The 20,631-nt window shown below is 36.2% G+C and overlaps 2 protein-coding genes and 1 long non-coding RNA gene across 6 annotated transcripts in view; 2 read left to right on the top strand and 1 right to left on the bottom strand.

Moving 5' to 3' along the window:
* Positions 1-15,629, top strand: part of adcy9 (adenylate cyclase 9) — a 74,006-nt gene extending 58,377 nt beyond the window's left edge. The window contains exons 6-10 of one of the 2 annotated variants that reach the window (XM_003201097.7): positions 613-821; positions 3,903-4,062; positions 4,881-5,029; positions 8,064-8,090; positions 11,638-15,629. In XM_003201097.7, the coding sequence (XP_003201145.3) occupies positions 613-821; positions 3,903-4,062; positions 4,881-5,029; positions 8,064-8,090; positions 11,638-12,898 (1,806 nt within the window). In that variant the 3' untranslated portion in view covers positions 12,899-15,629. Of the gene's footprint in view, positions 1-612; positions 822-3,902; positions 4,063-4,880; positions 5,057-8,063; positions 8,091-11,637 lie in introns of both variants that reach the window. The other variant, XM_073937745.1, reaches the window with a different exon arrangement.
* Positions 1-19,138, bottom strand: part of LOC141380291 (uncharacterized) — a 55,871-nt gene extending 36,733 nt beyond the window's left edge. The window contains exons 1-2 of the long non-coding RNA XR_012398065.1: positions 18,244-19,138; positions 5,893-6,537 (exon numbers count right to left, since the gene is read on the bottom strand). This is a non-coding gene — a long non-coding RNA (uncharacterized lncRNA). The remainder of the gene's footprint in view (positions 1-5,892; positions 6,538-18,243) is intronic.
* The window catches only part of crebbpa (CREB binding protein a), an 86,496-nt gene continuing 84,322 nt past the window's right edge, over positions 18,458-20,631 (top strand). For all 3 annotated transcript variants that reach the window (XM_005161769.6, XM_005161770.6, XM_005161771.6), the window contains exon 1: positions 18,458-19,272. In XM_005161769.6, coding sequence (XP_005161826.1) covers positions 19,194-19,272 — 79 coding nt within the window. In that variant the 5' untranslated portion in view covers positions 18,458-19,193. The remainder of the gene's footprint in view (positions 19,273-20,631) is intronic.

Raw genomic sequence — 20,631 nt, forward strand, 5'->3', positions numbered from 1 at the left:
TTGAAAATCATTTTCGTGTAGGCTGGATTTTAAACGAACAAGTTCTTTTGAGGCTCTTATTAAAACTGAGATTTTGGACTTTTTGGCTTTAAGTCTAATGTAGAGAATCAAAAATACACTCAAGTGTTTCATCAAAAAATACACTCAGGTTTGTCTGTGAGTTTGTAGACTTAGAGTCACTATTTTATTAATCTTTATTCTGAAAGTTTTTTTATTGAGGGACATTGTCATCCATATTATGTCTGATAATATACTAAATTTAATTCTACTTTCATTCATTCATTTTCCTTCGGCTTAGTCCCTTTATAATGAATATTGGAAAACTTGTAATACAAAAATATTCACCTGCAGCTTCTTGCCTTTAAAATCTGATCTCATATGAATAGGATCTCTCAGTGAGTAAATGAATCTCTTTAGTAAACCTGATTTCAAACGAACGACTCTTTTGAATCACTTCTATTCATTTAAAATGTCCATTCAACCTATTCTAGCGACTCAGTCAGTGCTATAGGACTAAAATGCCCTGGAACTGTCAGGGTCAGTGATGTGTGGCCCTCTTGTGGTGTTTGAGAGTCACTGCTGCGGGTTTGATCTGCTGCGTTTCTCCATCAGGTGATGAATCATGTGCCAGTTCAGACGTTTGCGAGTCCAGTGTTCAGCTCTCTGCTGGACGTCCTGCTGTCGTGTACTGTGTTTCTGGCTCTGACCATGGCCTGTTTCCTCTACCCGCTGGTGTCCATGCAGACACCGCTGGCCGCCACACTGGGCCTGGCCATCACTGCTGCACTGCTGGAGCTCGTCTCGCTCCTTCTGTCCATTCGGTGAGTGGAAAATCATCAACAATTGGGGAGAGTTTGATGTGGAGCTCAGACAGTTTATGAGAAGCAGCTTTCAGAAATCTGGGAGCTTTTCACAAATGGCTTTGAATGTGTGCATATTGGGTTATTTTTGCATGTTAAGTTGTTAAGCATGCTTTTTGTTTTACATTTCACCTATAAACAAATAAAAATCTGCCACGTTAATAACAAGTAATAATAATTGTTGTTTAAATATATATATTATAATAATTAATAATAATAATAAATTAATAATAAATTAATACTTGATATATTGTTGTGCTAAAATGTAATGCACCAAAACTGAATTTACATATAAATTATTAGCATAAATAATCAATTATTTTTCTAATAGCTAGTTTTTAATATTGTAATTGAATTAATAAAAATAATATAATTTATTTTAGTGCAAGGCAAAGAATAATAGCATCCAAAATAAAAGTTTGTTTTGACAATATATTTGTGTGAGTTATATATATTTCTTATGGATATGGGATGCACACACATACATAAAAAAAAAACTATACAAAACAGTTTTGTTAAGCATGTATGAGCAATATCACAGTGCGATGTGGCTGTATAGAGTAGAAGGAACTATGACGTCACCTTGAAAGCTAATCGGCTGCTAGCATAAAACTCGATAAAATCGAGTGTTCAAACACTGTTCATTACACTTACACAATTTGTCCAGCTGGATAATCCTCACATCAGAATATCACTTTTAGCACTTTTTATATCTTAAATACAAACGCAAGAATTGAAAAGCTAATATTAGGCTATAAACAGACTACAGTGCCTTCGGGGCGATCGCCTGTGACGTCAGCAACCCAGCCAACGACAACTTTTCACGCTTATTTTCAGAAATATGGTCCATACTCTGTCGGATTATTATATTAAAATCCGCGGTAAATATTATAAACAAACCAAAACACAAAAACACATCTGTAAATAGACCTGCGTGCCTTTTGGATAGTTTTTTTACATGGGAAATACATTTTGGTTATGTTTATAGTTGTAAAGATTTTAAAACTATGTATAAATGCGCCTACGTAGTATTATCCTTAGACATATTTAAATAAGTATCTCGCACGTGTGCACACAGCCCTCTTACCTTAGTAACAGACGATAAAAATGAGATGTGAGGGACAAGTCTATATGCCTGCAAGCTCCATCATAGACACAGAACAACATTCAATTTTTTTTTTTTTGTCACGAAGTACAATGAAAAACTTTAAGGAGATGATAAATTTTAAGGAGTGTAAATGTTGTAGTTATGATATAGTTAAATGTGTTCTGATGAAGATAAAAAACGAAAAATCAGTTGATCACATTAAAATCACATTTAACATATATGCATTTCTTACACATTTACTGCATTCACACGTTTGCATTACTGAGTGAAGGAGAGAGACAGGCTGCATTGGTAAGCAGTGTCTTCATAATATTGTTTAATTAAAATAAATGATCAATGAATCTGTCTTGACGGTCTCTACAAGTGAAGGTATTATCTACATGCAATATGAACTCCCAGTTAGAAAAATACTACAAACTATAAAATGCTATTAATGAGCATACTTAAATAACAGACAAATGTCCAACATAAGCGAGCTGCGTTCCAGACCAGTTCAGCTTGATGATGTATAATGTATTAAAAGGTTTATACAACAGTTTGACTGCATAAATGTGTAAATAAAAAAGAAAATTAAACAGGGAATCTCAAAATTTGTATGAGGAACTATTTTCTTTCGCCATTCATTCACATGTGCAGCTGATGGCCAGAACAGCAGAATCTGTTACTAATTCACAACCGTCACTTTAGAGCTAGTATTTGAATGTTTCTTTGGTGTGATGACAAAACAGAGGATTTTACTGACATTTAAAGATTATAAGGCTGAACGGCAAGAAATGCCATCAGTCTACAGAGATTTTCCAATATTTCTCTGTTACAATCGAGATATCACAATAATTAACCCCCAAAAAAGCCAAAGCAAATACTACCAGTTTCTGTGGTATAAATACAGCACTACAAAGAGATAGATCGACTCAAAATGTCACTTATCTGATTTGTAATGATTTGTTGAGTTGTATTTTGAAACTTGTGTTGAGAAAATGCAGATTTTTCTCCCTCTTAGGACTTATTATGCGGTTTCTGTCGCCATCTTGTGGCGGAACTTCTACCATCACTTTCTTTGGTCTGCTCAAACAGGCTGATGGATGATGTACTGAATCTCCAAAGTTATAAATATTTTAAAATAGGCTTTATCCTTATAAATAAACTGCATATTTGCAATCTAAATAATACATTCTCGACTAAAAAAGCCTCCAAAGTACATTATTTTGTCTTACAGCAGTGATATTTGTAAAACTGTAGAGTGCCCTCTGCTTGTTGCTGTATGTAGGCGGAGTAATATGAAAGGGTAAAGGGTGAAGAGGCTGTACAAGTGCTGTTATTGTAGAATATCACACGGCTATCAGCCAATCAAATTCAAGAACCAGACAGAACTGTTGTATACATAATGTCGTACAAACTCATAACACTTTTTTTTCAAAACAAACTTTTATTTTATCATACGATTAGTTTAAGTCCAGCACCAGTTTATATATAAACTCTATAGTTGTTATATATTATCATTTTAATAATGTTTATGCTAATTAAAATTATAATGTAAATGTTTATTCATATTTTATATCAAATATAAATCATATTTATTTTAATTAGACTACTTACTAAAATAATTATTTTGGGTTTTAACATTATTTAACTGTTAATGGAATTATCTGTGGGTGTGTTTGTGCATATACAATATAATATAATATACAGTGAACATTATATTAATCACATTTGATTAAAGTGAATTTAAATAATATTGTAATCTTATTTATTATTAAGCTAATAATTACACTTGTATAGAAATTATTTGTGTGAATGATTCATTCATTTGATAAATGTTGCCTTTAATGCTCAGTTAATAATTATTTTTATACTTAATGGTAATTCAGTATTTATTATAATAAAGCTAGTTTTGCATGTGCACCTGTGTTGACCTCTGGCTCTCCGTCCTGCAGTATGATCTTCTGTCTGGATGATGTGCAGAACTGCAGTCGCATTCTGCTGAAGCTGGTGTCGGGTTGGGTGCCACGGCATGTGATCGGGGCAGTGCTCGTGTCACTTCCTGCTGTGTCAGTTTTCTCCCACCTGGCCTACAGTCTGCAGCTGCCAATCCAGGTAATTGATGATGTTCAGTTGAAGTCAGAATTATTAGCCCCTTTTTGATTTTTTTTTCTTTTTTAAATATTTCTCAAATTATGTTTAACAGGTTCAGAAAATTTTCACAGTATGTCTGATCATATTTTTTCTTCTGGAGAAAGTCTTATTTGTTTAATTTCAGCTAGAATAAAAGCAGTTTTTAATTTTTTAAACACTATTTTAAGGACAAAATTATTAACCCCTTTTGGCTAATTTTTTTTAAATAGTCTACAGAACAAATCATCATTATACAATAACTTGCCTAAACACCCTAACCTGCCTAGTTAACCTGTATAAGGATTTAAATGTCAGTTTAAACTGTATAAAAGTGTCTTAAAATATCTAGTCAAATATTATTTACTGTCATCATGACAAAGATAAAATAAAACAATTATGAGAGATGAATTATTAAAACTTTTATGACTTATATGTGTTGAAGAAATCTTCTCTCCGTTAAACAGAAATTGAGGAAAAAAATAAACAGGGGGGCTAAAAATTCTGACTTCAACTGTATATGAAGAACCATTTTTTTTACCAGAAGTGTAAATTATCTAGAATAAATATTTTGAAAGGTGACATTGTACAAATATGTTTAGTTTATCTATATCATACTCATACCAAAGACTTGGTAACTACAAGAAGAGTTATGAACATTTAAGCTGAAAAGCATACCCTACTACGGAATTAAGCAGCAGACCATGTTTTATATGTCGCTGAACATGTACGCAGGTCATGCCAAAGCCCTAGTTTGAAATTAGTTTAAATGGTGTTTTTTTCCCCCTCTTCTGGCTCTGTAGGTGACCATGTTCCTGTGCTGCGCTCTCATTATTGCCATTATCCAGTACTGTACCTTCTGCCAGCTGAGTTTCTGGATGCGTTCGGCTCTGGCCACTGTTGTTGGTTTGTCTTTGCTCATTCTGCTCTACAGCGCCAGCATTAGGACCAGGTCAGACATCCTCCGCTTTTCTCATTGGTGTAAACTTGTAGTGTTTGAATTCATGACATGTAAACTGTGTTGTAGTTTTGTGTTTTGTTCTGACTGTTCATGATGATACTTGTCCACCGATGCTGAAGAAATGCGCCAAAAATAACACAGGTGTGTCTGGGTTTGTTCACTGTGAATGTTTTTAGCTCATGGTGAATAGAAGTTAACAAAAGAACAACAATGATTGTAATTCTTTGCATTGTGGTCAATCCAATGACTGTAAAAAAAATATCGATGACGCAACAGCTCCTTTTCCTATTGAACGCTTTGGATGCAAACCGCCTGTTGACGTGCACAAACTGTCGCAAAACACTGCTGAAATTGGAGCCTGGGCCAGTGGCGTTGTGAGGGGGGGTTGAGCTTTGGGAGCTTAAGCCCCTGATGTATTGCCAAAACCCCCTGATCTTTTAGCATATGTTGCACTTAAATAAAAATAGGTTGTATAACATTTATTTTGTTATCGAAGTCCTTTAAATTAGCACATACATCACGCGCTCTGCTTAACGCAGCATTTGTGTCTTGTAATTAAATAGTCAGCTGTTCAGCAGTACCTGTTTCTACAGCAGGTGAGAGTGGCACTGTTGTCAGTGTGAAAAAATCTCGTCATCATAATTCATTCATTATTTTGAGGAGCTGATGCTGATGAGGTAATAATACAACCGTTTCGCAAAACTGAATAGTTCTAACTACTGATGAAGCTTAATATTTGTTTACACAGTATAAAATGTGTGTAATTTTGATGAAATAACATAACTGTAATCAATAAAATGTGCATCATATCAATGTAAATACATGCAAATTAGTCAGAAAAACGTAAATTGTACCAGCTTTCTGCATATGATATAGATATCTAGACATATTTATCTAGATATGATATAGCCAGGCACATCTGTTTCTGTAATAGTTAAATCACAGTGAGTTAATGCATCTAGCTTATTATTTTATAGCTTCTATTATAACATGCTACATCAGTTAGCACCGAATAATAAATCGACTTTATTCTTATGAAAAATACCTAAGATGGCTGGAAGAACACATATAAACCATTTATTGTGGCAGTCATGTAAGTGATCAGTTAGAGCCTTTTTATGTTTATTCAGATCTTATTTTTATTCCCTTTATCCCTTTCGACCCTAGCAACGCCCCTGGCCTGGGCATACACAAAATGGACTACCAGATGGAGCCAGTAACATATAAACATTACATACATTTTTAGAAAGTTTTTTATTTTTAATTAACGATTAACAGGACCAAAAATATACACATAATGGACAGCTGTTTGCCATGTGGGAAAAATCGTGTGGTTATATTAGCAAAAGATACAGCAATATTGCTAAATATCAACAGGATATTTACATCTCCCAGCACTATATAAAATAATCCTTATCAATTTGTACAATCAACTTTGCTGTATTGCCTTAAACTATTTACTGTTTAATAGACAATTGCGTTAACTCAGCTGCAGTAACCTAGAGGAGAGAAGAAAATACTAATGAACTTAATTTTAAAAGGTGGAATTGATAACAGATTTTCTATAAATGTTTGTCCTTATTTGCAGTATCACCTATCCAAACATGGAAACAGCACATACATAAACATTAGCTACACTGTAAAAAATTATATGATCAATTAGTCCTGACAGCATGTTTTTAGGTCATTTTAACTCACTGAACTGAGTTAATCATGTTCTATCTTAATTTTATAAGTTATGCTAGCTGTTTTAAGTCAGTTTAACATTATATAAGTTCAATGAACAATTGACATTCAATTTCACAGTGTAGTAAAGTTTTCAAATAGCCTATTTCTCATTTTAAAATATGGAAAGTTGCCATTAACTATTTTCTTTACATGGGCATTATGTTGTTTATTTATGTATTAAATAAAAAGTTTCAAGTGTTAAATTAATGTTTATGTGCCTGACTTAATCTTAACAAACAAATCATAATATTACCTTGGAATATGATTCAGTTACTTTGTATTTACAGAATTTTTACAAATTATAATTTGTGAGCCAGTGTGAGAACCAGGCCACATCTAATTCTGAGATAATGTTTGACTAAGCCATTCACTTCACTGTGATTTCAGTTGGTGACATTGTTTTACTCAGTTAATATTAAATACATATATTATTATTATTATTTTCACAGACTGTTTTTTATTTCATGTAGAAAACAGTAAAATTACAAAAAAAAAAAAGACTCCAGCTAGATTTTCACAGACCGGGTCACTGTCATTACAATGTCTGCTTCGGAAGAGACTTGGGGTATGAAGAGCTGTCTGACTGCTTTGATTTTTGCGAGCTCTGTCATTGCGGGAATGCTGCTCTCCATAGGCATGTTTTCCCACAGACCACCATGAGCCACAGAGAACGCTCTCCGACAAATCTTGCAGTTGGCTTAATAACAATTTCTAACACTCTGCAGCCAGATATCTGTTTTCTCCCACTCTCTGCGGTACTTTTGCAGTCGCTTGCGTTTAAACTCTGAAACTTAAAGACACGGATTGTTACCTGGAGAAGCATCCATACTCTCTGTCAAGAGCATAGGTCAAGACTTGATCTGCTTAGAAGACCCGCCCCCCTCACTGGACAAAGACCAATCAAACTAACGATGACGTCAATTATTACCCAATCAAAAGTAGGAAATTAGGCATATTCAGTAAATGCGTGTGGGATGATATGCATAAAAAGCTATACTTAAAAAAAAAAATAAAAAATACGCGACAAAACCCGATGATTCCGTATTTCAAGGGATAGGTGGCAACCGTATGAGGCGGGCTTTATGACTTGTACTGTAGTCTGCCCTCAGGGGGCGATCTTACAAAGCGTCACCCAAAAGGAGGTGTGCAGCACACTCGGGTCAATGCCACAGGCCTCTACATATTGAATTGATAATGGCTGCTCTTCTCCGGTGGACATGTACATTGGCTGTCAGAATGAGACGGTTGCTTTAGAAAAATTGATTTCTGATTTATGACAACTGTTTTCTTTTGGCAGCGCCACTGATGCTTTTCCGGGTTTTGGGTGAGTGTTTCTTTAACTGCTGTCAAACATATACTTGTGGAATGCCCCATTTTTTATCTGGAGAAACTTTAAATAAAGGCAATGCAGAGGCGCAGTAGGTAGTGCTGTCGCCCACAGCAAGAAGGTCGCTGGTTTGAGCCTCGGCTGGGTCAATTAGCGTTTCTGTGTGGAGTTTGCATGTTCTCCCGGCGTTCGCATGGGTTTCTTCCAGGTGCTCCGGTTTCTCCTACAGCCTAAAGACATGCAGTACAAGTGAATTGGGTAGGCTAAATTTTCCGTAGTGTATGTCTGTGTAAATGAGTGCGTGTGGATGTTTCCCAGAGATGGGTTGTGGCTGGAAGGGCAACCGCTCTGTAAAAACGTGCTGGATAAGTTGGTGGTTCATTCTGCTGTGGCGACCCCAGATTAATAAAAAGGGACTAAGAAAATGAATGAATGAATGAAACATTTTTAAATGTAAATCCTTCTGGGTGGCACGGTGGATCAGTATTTAGCCAGTTGGCATTTCTGTGTTAAGTTTGCATGTGGGTTTCCTCCGGGTGCTTCGGTTTTCCATACAGTCCAAAGACATGAGCTATAGGTGAATTGAATAAACTAAATTGGCCATAGTGTATGTGAGAGTGACATCCGCTGTGTAAAACGTATGCTGTATAAGTTGGCTGTTCATTCTGCTGTGGTGACCCCTGCTCAATAAAGTGACTAAGCCAAGGGAAAATGAATGAATCCTTCCAGAATTGTGCAATTTGTTATCCAAAGTAAACCTTATATATTTTTATTTACTATTATTTAGTATTATTTATTGATGTTGATGACTTTTTGTTGTAATATTTTTTACAATTGTAAAAAAGTGATATTTATAAAATGTTGAATATAAAAACTTGCTCTGTATTTTTTTTTTGTCAAGACATTGCCCAGGGATGGGCAAACTCGGTCCTGGAGGGCCAGTGTCCTGCACAGTTTAGCTCCAACACTAATCAAACACACCTGAACAAGCTGATCAGTGTCTTCAAGATCACTTGAAATCTACAAGCAGGTGTGTTTGATTAGAGTTGGAACAAAACTCTGCAGGGACACCGGCCCTCGAGGATCAAGTTTGCCCATCCCTGACATAGCCAGAGAGGCTGATATTTCAATAAACTCAAAAATCTAATCTAATCTTTAACTGCTGTCAAGAATACTATTAATAATTACAACTCTGGAAATTGATAATGTATGTGTGAGTGTGTTGATATAAAACGTATATATGGTGCAAAGGTAATTTACTTTAATGACATAAAATCTATTAGTATTATTTGAAATTTATACAAATTTATTAAACCCCATTAAAATAAAAAGTAGTGATTATCTACCCACCCCTTTACCCCTGATATCTATATATTCTTTTATATATATCCTCAGCTGAAAAGAAATAGAGGTTTAATGGGTTCAACACTGACCCTTTCTGATGGTCCAAGATAAACCTTTAGACACCTTAAAATTATTTCGCACAAATGGTTAATAACGAAAATCTCTTGTTAAAACCCTTATTTGTTTAAACTAATGGCCAGTGTTGTCAAAATATATACTTTGAATTGTTGGCCTGAGACTCTTTAGATTGCTAAATATTTTGGAGTTAAGTATTTCCCTATAAGTTGGCATGATGTGGAAATTCATCCATTCGGTTTTCTAAATGCATGTCTTTTATTTTACACTTACTGCAAACAATTTATTCTTGTATGTTCTATTTTTTAAAATGTGTATGGCTTTCTAATGTTTTGCTTGGTAGTAATAATAATAATAACAATCGATTTAATTCAGATGTACGAAATGTCTCAATTTGGAAGGAAATATCTGTCAGAAATTCCATTTCATTGCAACTTTTAAAGGGCTCTACACACCAAAGATAATGTTTATAAAATATATTTTGTTTATTACTACTTTAAATTCTGTGAGAATAAGCCCCTAACGCAGCTGTAACAATAACACATAAACAATATATCTGAAATTAAAAAAAAAAAAAACCTTTCCAGCAGATAATAATAAAAAAATAAATAAAAGCATTTAAAGCAAATCTGGATCCAAGAGTTGGACCAATCAAAGTGGCAGATAACAAAACAAAATAGCATGTTCACAATAAACAGAATATAATTGTGTGGAGTTTTGTTACAGTTCTTATTGTTGTGAACCGACCTTGATGTTGGAATACACTACACAACTTTTGAACATAAATCTGATCAGATTTTGACTTATTTGGCAACATGTACCAATCAAATAAGGATCACTCGCCAGATTTGAAAGTTGTTCTGCAAAACGAGCTTTTTTGATGAACTCGTATAACAAATATTTGAGTTCATCAAGTTTTTTAGTATGAGCTGGGGCTGTACAATAACAATAATTGTTTCAGCAACAATATTGCAGCAAGCGCATCTGCAATAATCACATCGCAGGAGTTACAATGTTGAGTATGAATTATAGTTAACCAGGTGCTACAAAACTGGATTTTTAGACTTACCACTAAGATTAACCATAATAAAGTGAAGGTTTGTCGTTTGCTTGTGTATTTAAGACAGGTCTCAAACTCAAATCTTGGAGGGAATGCACAGTTTTACTCTAGCTCTAATTAGACACACCTTCTACTACGACTACTCTTGAACACCTTGATTAGTTGGATCAGTTGTATTAGAATAAGGTTGGAGCAAAACTATGCAGACCTGCGGCCCTTCATGAATTGAGTTTGAGACCTATTCTTTGAGGCCTGTGACGAAGCATTTCAAGAGGGTTTAAAGCATTTGGGATAAGAAATTATGACTTTTGGAGGCGTAGCAAGGATTAATTTGCTTTCAATTATTTATACAATGAAGATGATATAGTGTTCATTTACATTTATAAAAAAATATATATTTTTTATTGTATCATGTCCAAATATCTGCATTTCAAACCTAAAACTAGATTATTTTGCTTACCACACTGGTGGGTTATTTAGCTTGTTTTATGGAAAATCTCACTTAAATTTGACTTATAGGTTTTTTTCCCACTTTCAGAAATAATATTTTCAGATATTTGTACTAGAGACAAGGAACCCCTAAGTAATTTACATTTTGATTATTCAATTTCTGCACCTAAAAATATTTTAGACTCCCTAGTAAAAGTAAAATAGAGAATTCAAACCATCTGGTGAAACTTTTTATAGCAATGAATTAGTTCATTCATTTGTTTTCTTTTAGGCTTAGTCCCTTTATTCATCAGAGGTCGCCACAGCGGAATGATTCAAAGTAACCCTTTGAGCCTGTGTTATTAGTTTGGTCATGGCTGACCAATCAGAATTGAGCATTGTGTAACGTGCACTATAAAATTAGTGCAATTAAAAAATAATGATTCTGATGAGCTAAAATCAAGGCAATAGTTTGTGAACTATTTAATTGTCTGAGCAGGTTCTTTTTGTGAATCGAAAACTATTTCAGTCCAGTTTGAATCTTAAACAAACAATATTTTGCATTTTGCATTGGCATTATGACTTTGTAAACCTACACCACTCAGTCAAATCTAAAATGTCTTTCTCTTTCTCCAGGAATATGAGTAACCAGAGTGCACAAGTGGATCTGTTAGGCGAATCGAACTCTGCACCCACAGCGCTTGACCTGCTCGTCCTAGAGACTGTGCTCTCCTTCTTCCTTTTGCTGCTGCTAGTTTGGTTCCTCAACCGGGAGTTCGAGGTCAGCTACCGTCTGCATTACCACGGGAATGTGGAAGCCGACAAGCATCGCATCAAGATTCAGACCATGCGAGATCAAGCAGACTGGCTGCTGCGTAATATCATCCCCATCCATGTCGCGGAGCAGCTGAAGGTGAACCAGAGCTACTCTAAAAATCACGACAACGTCGGAGTCATCTTCGCAAGTATCGTCAACTTCAGCGAGTTTTACGAAGAAAGCTACGAAGGTGGGAAAGAGTGCTACCGAGTACTCAATGAACTCATTGGAGACTTCGATGAACTGCTACGTCAGCCTGCATTCTCCAATGTTGAGAAGATTAAAACCATTGGCGCCACCTACATGGCAGCGTCTGGATTAAATGGGCAGCAGTGCCAAGAGCAGCCCCACCCACACGCTCACCTATGCGCCCTCTTTGACTTCGCCCTTGAAATGATGCGTGTAGTGGACGATTTTAACAAAAACATGTTGGGTTTCAAGTTTAAGCTACGAATTGGCTTCAACCACGGACCCCTGACTGCTGGTGTCATCGGCACTACAAAGCTGCTCTATGATATTTGGGGTGACACGGTCAACATCGCCAGCCGCATGGACAGCACTGGAGTTGAGTGCCGCATACAGGTCAGCGAAGAGAGCCACTGTGTGCTCAGCAGAATGAACTACGCCTTTGATTATCGCGGCACTGTAAACGTGAAAGGGAAAGGGCAAATGAGGACTTACCTGTTTCCGCAAATGAACGAGGGTGGAATGGGGTCCACACAAAGCCTGGAACAAGGCCAGGTGGACAGTTTAGAGCCTAGCACACTTGCCAATACAACAACACCAACACACGCTGCACCACTAATCCCTCCATCCAACTCTCCCAATGCTGCCTCTATCAGTGGCCACAGTGTGCCTCAGGGTCCTGTATTAGGCCCGTCTCAGATTACTAGGGATGCTTTTTCTGTCCCTGAGCTCAAAGAAAAGGATTACGACAGTCCTTATCAAGCACCATCGCTAAGTGGTACACAACCTTCCTCAATAGCACAACTGTACGCGCCGCTAGCCAGACCAGAGACACCTTTACAAGGAGAGGAAGATGAAGCAGATGAGCGTACAAAGCTCAGGGCAGTGGAGTGAATTAAACGTCCTCCTCACCTCGGCTTACCAGCAGTCCTTCCTCAAGAACAGTTCAAATCAACGTCTTTTTACACAACACAACGTCTGACCACAACTGTTCCAATGAGTAGCATTAGCCTGTATTGGGCATAAGTGTTGATAATTGGAGAAATGGGTGCGCTGAGCATCTGCTGTGTGGATCACAGTGTAGCACAGAAGGGAACGAATGGGGTTCATATTTCTGATGTTCTCAAATGAGTTTTTTTGGTTTTGTTTATAAAGTGCCTTCAGTAATCTAACTCGAATGAACAAATCAAAGAGATGTTTAAACAAATATATCAGCGTGGCTTTTGGAAATATGTGGATGGCGGACATAAAATTGTAAAGTGTTACACCTCTTATGCCATATTCACTTTATTTCCGTGTATACTTAAGACAAGGTCATTGATAAACTAGTTGCTATTGTATTATGGAGATTATAAAGAAACACAGCATATTAGTTTCACTTTCACTTTCAAATAAAACCAAGGAAAGACAAGGGTAGATAGATAAACAATGGACGCTTCTATATACAAAGCCCACATTAATATCCAATATATCTGGCAGCAAACAATGTAGCTTTTATCAATGGGAGGTAAAAGCAGCTCGCGCACAATAGCAACCTGAACTCCTGAAATTAGTAAAACAGCACAATCAGCTTTGTTTAAACAATCAAGATGGCGGAAATCACACTGTGTGCTCTCGTTATCCACTTTATTAGAGGAAAATGAATGCATTTCAGAACATGTTTGGAGGTTTGGCCCTCTAACCTTAATTTCTGAGCACAATTATGACCTATGAGGGAATATCCAAATTTTTCAAGCAAGCATGGCACTTATATTAGTTGGATAAAGAATGAATTACTAAATTATCCACTTAATGAGGCCTTTGATGAAGCGTGAACTGATTTTGTAGCTGATTTGTTTATCAATGCATTGATTACTAATTGACTTCTTTCTGTGCCTCAACTTTTCCTATAAGTATCAGCCATTCTATGATCATGCCAGCAGAGCCCGAGTTGGAACCGCCATTGATTTGATCAATCACCTTGCACTTATGATACCCGTTCACTCCATGACCTTGAGGAAGATGTTTCACCATAGTCTGCGAGCAGCTTTAGCTGCGAATTTGGTATCAAACATCAATCCCTGCCTTTTTTGAGTGAGCAAATTCTGTTGGAATTTTGATAGCAGCCATAACTTAATTTTTTTTTTTTTACCCAGCATAGTTGTTGTTCCCAGATTGTGCCTGCTTTTCTTGCTGATTTTTTTGTCTCCGATGGGTTCAGAACACTAGAGAATAATCTGCAGTATATCTTCCGATGCGTCTTACATTTCAGTCAACAATCAAGCGAAGCCATTTTAGCTTCTCACAGCAAGTTAGATCAGTATCATGCGTTAAGAATAAGCTGGGCTCTGAGATTTAAGGAAAAATCCCCCTCCTCATTTTGTTTACAGAGCAATCACTAGTTTTCCTTTTTAAAAGAATCCAGTGCCTTATGTTGCCTACTTTTTTTTCATCATTCGTAATACCAGATTGCTTTCAAAATATCGGGACAGCTTTCACAATAGTATGTTATTGTATATTATTGTTTCCTTTTTGATGTGAATTATAATTCCAGTCTCTTTTTTTTAATGTACACTGTGTATCTTTAAATGGAACTTTTCGGGATGGAAAAGGGATTTTTGCTGTTAATTGTGCACTGCTTTCCAGCCATTCACCTTTTGAGTTATTGTATCACTCCATTGGCAAAAGGAGCTCAGTGTTGACAGTATTGAATTACTTGTGCATAATGTATGTTGTTTTGTATTAAATGCATTCATATTTATTGGGGCTGTGCATGGATCGACGCTCACCCACAGAGCCTAATATTAAAAAGGGCATATTTATGAAAGCGAGCCACTTAAAGAAGGGAACTGACACATGGGACACCTAGTTTCAACATAACAAGTATCTATTTTAGTCCTCGAGGCTCTGAAAAGTGCCTTTGGTTTAATTCTGCTAATTCTTTTATGATTTATTTTGAACGAACTAAAATGTGTGTAAGTTTATAGTTGATCGTTTTATGTGTGCTTGCTCCAACTTTTTCCCACCACTGCCTTTTCTGTAGGTTTTCTGCATTTTAGTTTTGGAATTCTTAAAGTTTAATATGAATCAGTGTTTTTATTTTCTGGCCTTTCACTTCTTCATCATTTTATTTTGTAGATGGTTTAATCCTAAGTGCATAGGCGATATGTTTTAGTGCAAATCTAAAGTGCACATAACCGATTTGTTGTGGTGCTCAAGAGTGTTAAAGAAATGTGCCCTTAAATATGATTTCACATGCTTTTAATAACTGTGTAATAATTATTTAGGCTTTTTTTTGTGTTGGGAATATGTGTATACCAAAGAGTTTAAATAGTGTGGGCAGAAACTGCGAGACTGAGCTGTGGAATGTGGACAAGATGTTGTTTTTTTCTCTCCCTTTTTTCTTCTTTTTCCTCAGCAGCACATGTTCCTCAATGTTCTTATGCACAAGAAACACAGCGGGTATTGATTTATTAGCCATTATATTCAGGCAAAAAAGCATAATCTGTATACATTTGCACAGTGCACTCACTTTGTATGTACATATCATTTATTGTTTTATTTGATTTTTATTTTTCAGAATTGATAATACAATGTGCATGTGCCAGATTTCAAGAGTAGAGAAACAAAGAAATGATTTCAGAAATGCTGTGTGTTTGTGTTTTGTGTGTAGATGGAATGTGTCGGAGATGGGAATATGCTCAGATTAATTCTACATGAAAATAAGGCTGATGGAGAAACTTTATGCGATGGAATATTTACAACGTCACTCTGGAATTATAAGCCGTATCTTACATTTCTCTCAATTGAGTTATTCATATATTCTGTGACAGCATATTTACAAATGGTAGAGAACAAAACTTGATATAAAAAAACTGTAAAGCTCAATCTGAATGCAAAACTTTGTCTTCCAAGGTGGTGAATATTTACCAGTGTAATACAGGCCCGTTGCCAGATCTTTTTGCAATCATTCGCTGCTTTTTCTATTTAACTATGAGGCTTAAATTCTGCATGTAGGGACATTTTATGCACTTTTTTTGCTGGCATTAGCTTATGTGAGATGGTCATCATGATCTCACATTTTGATGTTCAAAACACATTTGCTAAAGATTTAGAATAAAAAATATTTTTATATATTTTATTTTTAAAATACAAATTCATCACATCATATATCAATATGGCGGAAAGAAATCTGTTAGGGCATTAAATTAAAAACTACCTATTAAAGCAAGGTAAATTGACGTTTAAAAGAAAAATAACAAACTGGCCAGCACATTCAACTTTTCTGTCAGAATTTGGCCACTTAAATAATAATAATGTAGAGCTTCTTGATTTTTTTTTTCTAGCCTTTCTTGTAAATCGTACATTTAAAATTCATGGATAACCACAATAGCCTACTTAGTATTACAAATAACTTTTATACGCTTCAAAATTTACTTTTGGTGCTTTACACTTTTTTTATTGGTCTTTTTTTTTCAAGAATGAAATCCAAGATGTAGAATAAAAGTTACTTGTAAAAAGTATTTAACAAAAATACAATAAGTCAGTAGTGAAAGATGACTTCACTTGCGTCAGATTCATCTCAGTCATAAGACTTCTTCGAGGTGTTATTTTTACAATTTATGCTTACATAGCAGTCAAAATGGGGCAAATGAGCTCATGTATGAGACAAATTCTGGACCTTTGCTAGTGAGAACCACTCGAACCCCTCTCTGGCTATCGGCCTGCAATATGTACAAACTCAATTTTTCAATTAGTATATTGGTAAATTATAGTTTAGATTATTCTTTAGCATTCTTTAGCCTCATTTTCATTCCATTAAATACGATGTTACTCTGATTATATGCTTCAATAGGATGTTTGACAGTCATTTTATAGCTATAACTAGGGCCAGACAGAATCTGCTGACATTTTTTGGTATTTTAGCTGTATATTTTTTTTCGATAGTCTACAGAACAAACCATCATTATACTATAACTTGCCTAATTTTCCTAACCTGCCTAATTAACCTAGTTTAGCCTTTAAATTTCACTTTTAGCTGTATAGAATTGTCTTAAAAAGTATCTGGTAAAATATTTACTGTCATCATGGCAAAGATAAAATAAATCAATGATTAGAAATGAGTTATTAAAACTATTTTGTTTAGAAATGTGTTGAAAAAATATTTTCTTTGTTAAACAGAAATTGGTGAAAATAATAAACGGGGGGGGGGGGGGGGGGGGGGGACTAATAATTCTGACCTCAACTGTATATGAAATAAAAAAATATATATAATTTTTTTACAATGCAAATCCATTTAGATCCACTTATTGGGTAAACAAAGCAAGTCTACCATATTATAACTCTACTAAAAGACAGAAAATAATACTTTACAAACTGTATTGTTAATAAATCATAAGAACATTTTTATATTAATCAATATTATTATTGAAATTAAATGAAAAAAATGAATAAGTATAAAATTGCACACATTCACACACAAACACACACACACACACACACACAAACTCAATAATGGGCTTAAAATCGGCGGAAATCTGTGGATTGCTGTGCGTGCAGATTCTGTGTGGGCCTAGCCATAACTCATTATTAGCAATTAATTACTTTTGTCGTACATTAGATGTTTTAGTGTCGTGTAAGTTCGATGTGAGGTCAAAAAAAATACATTTATATATTTATATATATACTTCAAAGCATACAAAAATATACTAATATGTTGTTTCCTATAACAGTTTAATTTATATATTTACAATTGATATAAAATTCTGTGGGCATCTTCTGCTTAAGACATATGCTGGACAAGTTGGTGGTTCATTCCGCTGTGGCAACCCCAGATTAATAAAGGGACTAAGCTGAAAAGAAAATGAATGAATTAATTCTGTTTCTGTTAGTGTATTTAACGTGACTTTAAATACATGTCAGAGAGCTTTTCAACCAGAGATGACCAAACTAGGGCCTGGGGACCAACGTTGGCCCATGGTGACCTTTGATTTGGCCCGCCATCTTATCTAAGAAGTAAGGGAGAGTGATGTTGATGGTTTTGAGATTGTCAATTCAAGTTTAATGTAACCTTTTTTATCCACTGTGTTATAAATGTGATTGTTTATGTTTTTTATTGCAATGAGTTATTTAAAAAGTTATACTGCATTAGTTAATACGATTTAAAATAATGTTTTCTATTTATTTTAAATATTATTAAATAAATCAGTAAATTATTCACGGCAACGTTAATGTAATATACAGTAGTTTGGTATATTTACCTTCAGGCCACGGCTCTCAATGATATTTGGCTTTTGGTTCTTCGTAGGATAAAGTTAGGGCATCCCTGTTTTCAAGCAGCTCATTCGTGGTCGTATACTGCCTCCAGTGGCCGCTCTGCGCGTTCACAACAGGTTTGACGTAGGGCGTGATTGCGCCGCGCGCTCCCCCTCCCCCTCGGCTCCGTCTATCTGGAAAAAGAAAAAAAAACTTTTTGTATCGAAGGAATCAACAGCCGCCATCTTGTCGCGGCTCGGAATCAGGATTTCGATAGAGCACTATTTTTTATTTTTGAACACGGAGCATTCAAATCGAGCTTTGACGACCCCGTTCAGCGGAAAATGACACCTTTATAACGGCGCGGAGGAATTTTTGGCGGAAAACCCTGGATTTAATCGGCGTGCGTCGGCCACAAAACCCTCGTATATCTGGTTTCCCCTTCAGAGCGGCGCTTGCGTCCGTATTTCGCTCCGAGCTGTTATTGTTTACCGGACGCTTTTGGAGGACAGGCAGCGCCGAGGAGACTATTTTGCAAAAATATCTCATTTTTATGCAACCGTGCATTTTCACAAGAAGCCAGAGGATTTTTGCACGGAAAAAATTGACGTCAGAAAATGGATCGTGTGCCGTTGCAAAATTAACGACGCTCAAGCGCGCAGACTCCTATGGTTATTTTATTTGGGATTTTGCGTTGAATTCGCGGAAAGGAGGCGTTTTCTCTCGGTAATATAACGATGATAATGTGGGTGTTGGGTGTTGGATTATCATGGGGTGAATGGTGGTGGCGACGCGGGGCGCTGTTGCTGCTTTTTTGAGAAAATCCTCCGCCGAGCCGCTCCACACTCCCCACGTCTTTCAAAAGTAAGGTAATATCTGTTTTTTTCCGACGAAAGGATCCTTCACTTTGCATTTTTGACCCACAACACTCAGCCAGAAGTTCACTTGAATCGCAATGGCTGAAAATGTGCTCGACGTCGGCCCTCCCAATGCGAAGCGGGCGAAGCTGACAGCACCTGCTCCAGACGCACCAGGTAAAGTCCAGCAGGCCTGATCCCAAAACCTGCAAAATAAGATCATAGTAAATTCTCTCTAAGCACTGTAACACACGCCATGTGCCTCGCAGCTGTCCGATGAGCCGAGAAACAGTTCAGTTAGTTGGTTTACTGCACCCCAAAATAAAGTTTCAGTCATCATTTGCTCACCCGCATGCTGTTCAAAACTAGTTTGAGACTAAAGGAGAAATGAACTTTAACGTCACTTTATTTTCAACAGTGAGAGTGTATTGCCACTCACATCATTCTTTATGAGATGTAACAATTTTCCTTTACTCCTGTGTAGTGTTTGTAGCGTAGTTGCTAATACAGTTAGCATGTCAAGAGTAGCATTGCTTTGCATCCGAAGTTTAGACAATGACGTTTGATTGACACGCACTTTGGAAAAGGTTGTGTCAAACTTGTGTGCATGTGAGTGTAGGTGAACTCCTCTAATGTCAGTTTTATAATGTATTGCATCATTCACGTCGTGAAAGCACATCTGACGTTATCCAGTAGAGCAGCACATGGAATCGAAAGTGCACGAAGTAAGGGGACAGATGCGTCAGAATGTCCCGGGACACTTGCTGATATTAAATGAAATTGGCGCTATGATATACAGCAGTAAAGGTGCATTTGGTGACTTTTGTTAGTGATTGGACTTTTTAAAAGGTTTTATCGTTTCATAGATTGCCCGGAGAGGCACTTATGATCTTAACATTTCTATAGTTGGTTACAATTTTGAAAAGTATTTATTTTTTATCTATTAAAACCAAAAATCACTTAAAGCAGAGATTCGTGTGGGTTTTGTAGATAAAAAAATGTATTGAATATAGAGGGTCTACCTCTTACTATTGATTGACATGATCAGCTGACTTAAAGAGGGGTAGTTCACCAAAGAGAAGTAGTTGTTAAAAAGGTGTTTTCTTAGGCACGACATGTTAAAAACATTAGTAATGTTATATGTTTTTGCTGGATTATGTGCTTATCTCAAATGTTTTGAAGTATGTTCACATCCAGAGAAATGAGCAGTTTTAACTAGTGACACAGACCATGTGTCGTCATAATGAATCATTCATCCTCGATTGCTGGTTTTATTTAATAGAAAATGTAGTGGCAAGTTTCTTTAAAGAGGCTCTCTCAGTGGAAAAGAAGACAGTCTTACCCAAAGTGTAGTAAACAAAGAATTTGTCTTTTACCAGAGTTCAGATGCCACTTAAGTTCCTTTTTCCCAGATGTCAGTGGGGTTCCTCTCTGGGCCCGGTGGTCGGTCCCTCAACCCTCAACGCGTGGGGCAGGGCTGTGACACGAAGTCCCAGGATGATTAGTCACTGTCCACGGGTTTCGAAAAAGTTCCTC

Source organism: Danio rerio, chromosome 22, assembly GCF_049306965.1.
Source record: "Danio rerio strain Tuebingen ecotype United States chromosome 22, GRCz12tu, whole genome shotgun sequence".
NCBI classification, from domain to species: domain Eukaryota; kingdom Metazoa; phylum Chordata; class Actinopteri; order Cypriniformes; family Danionidae; genus Danio; species Danio rerio.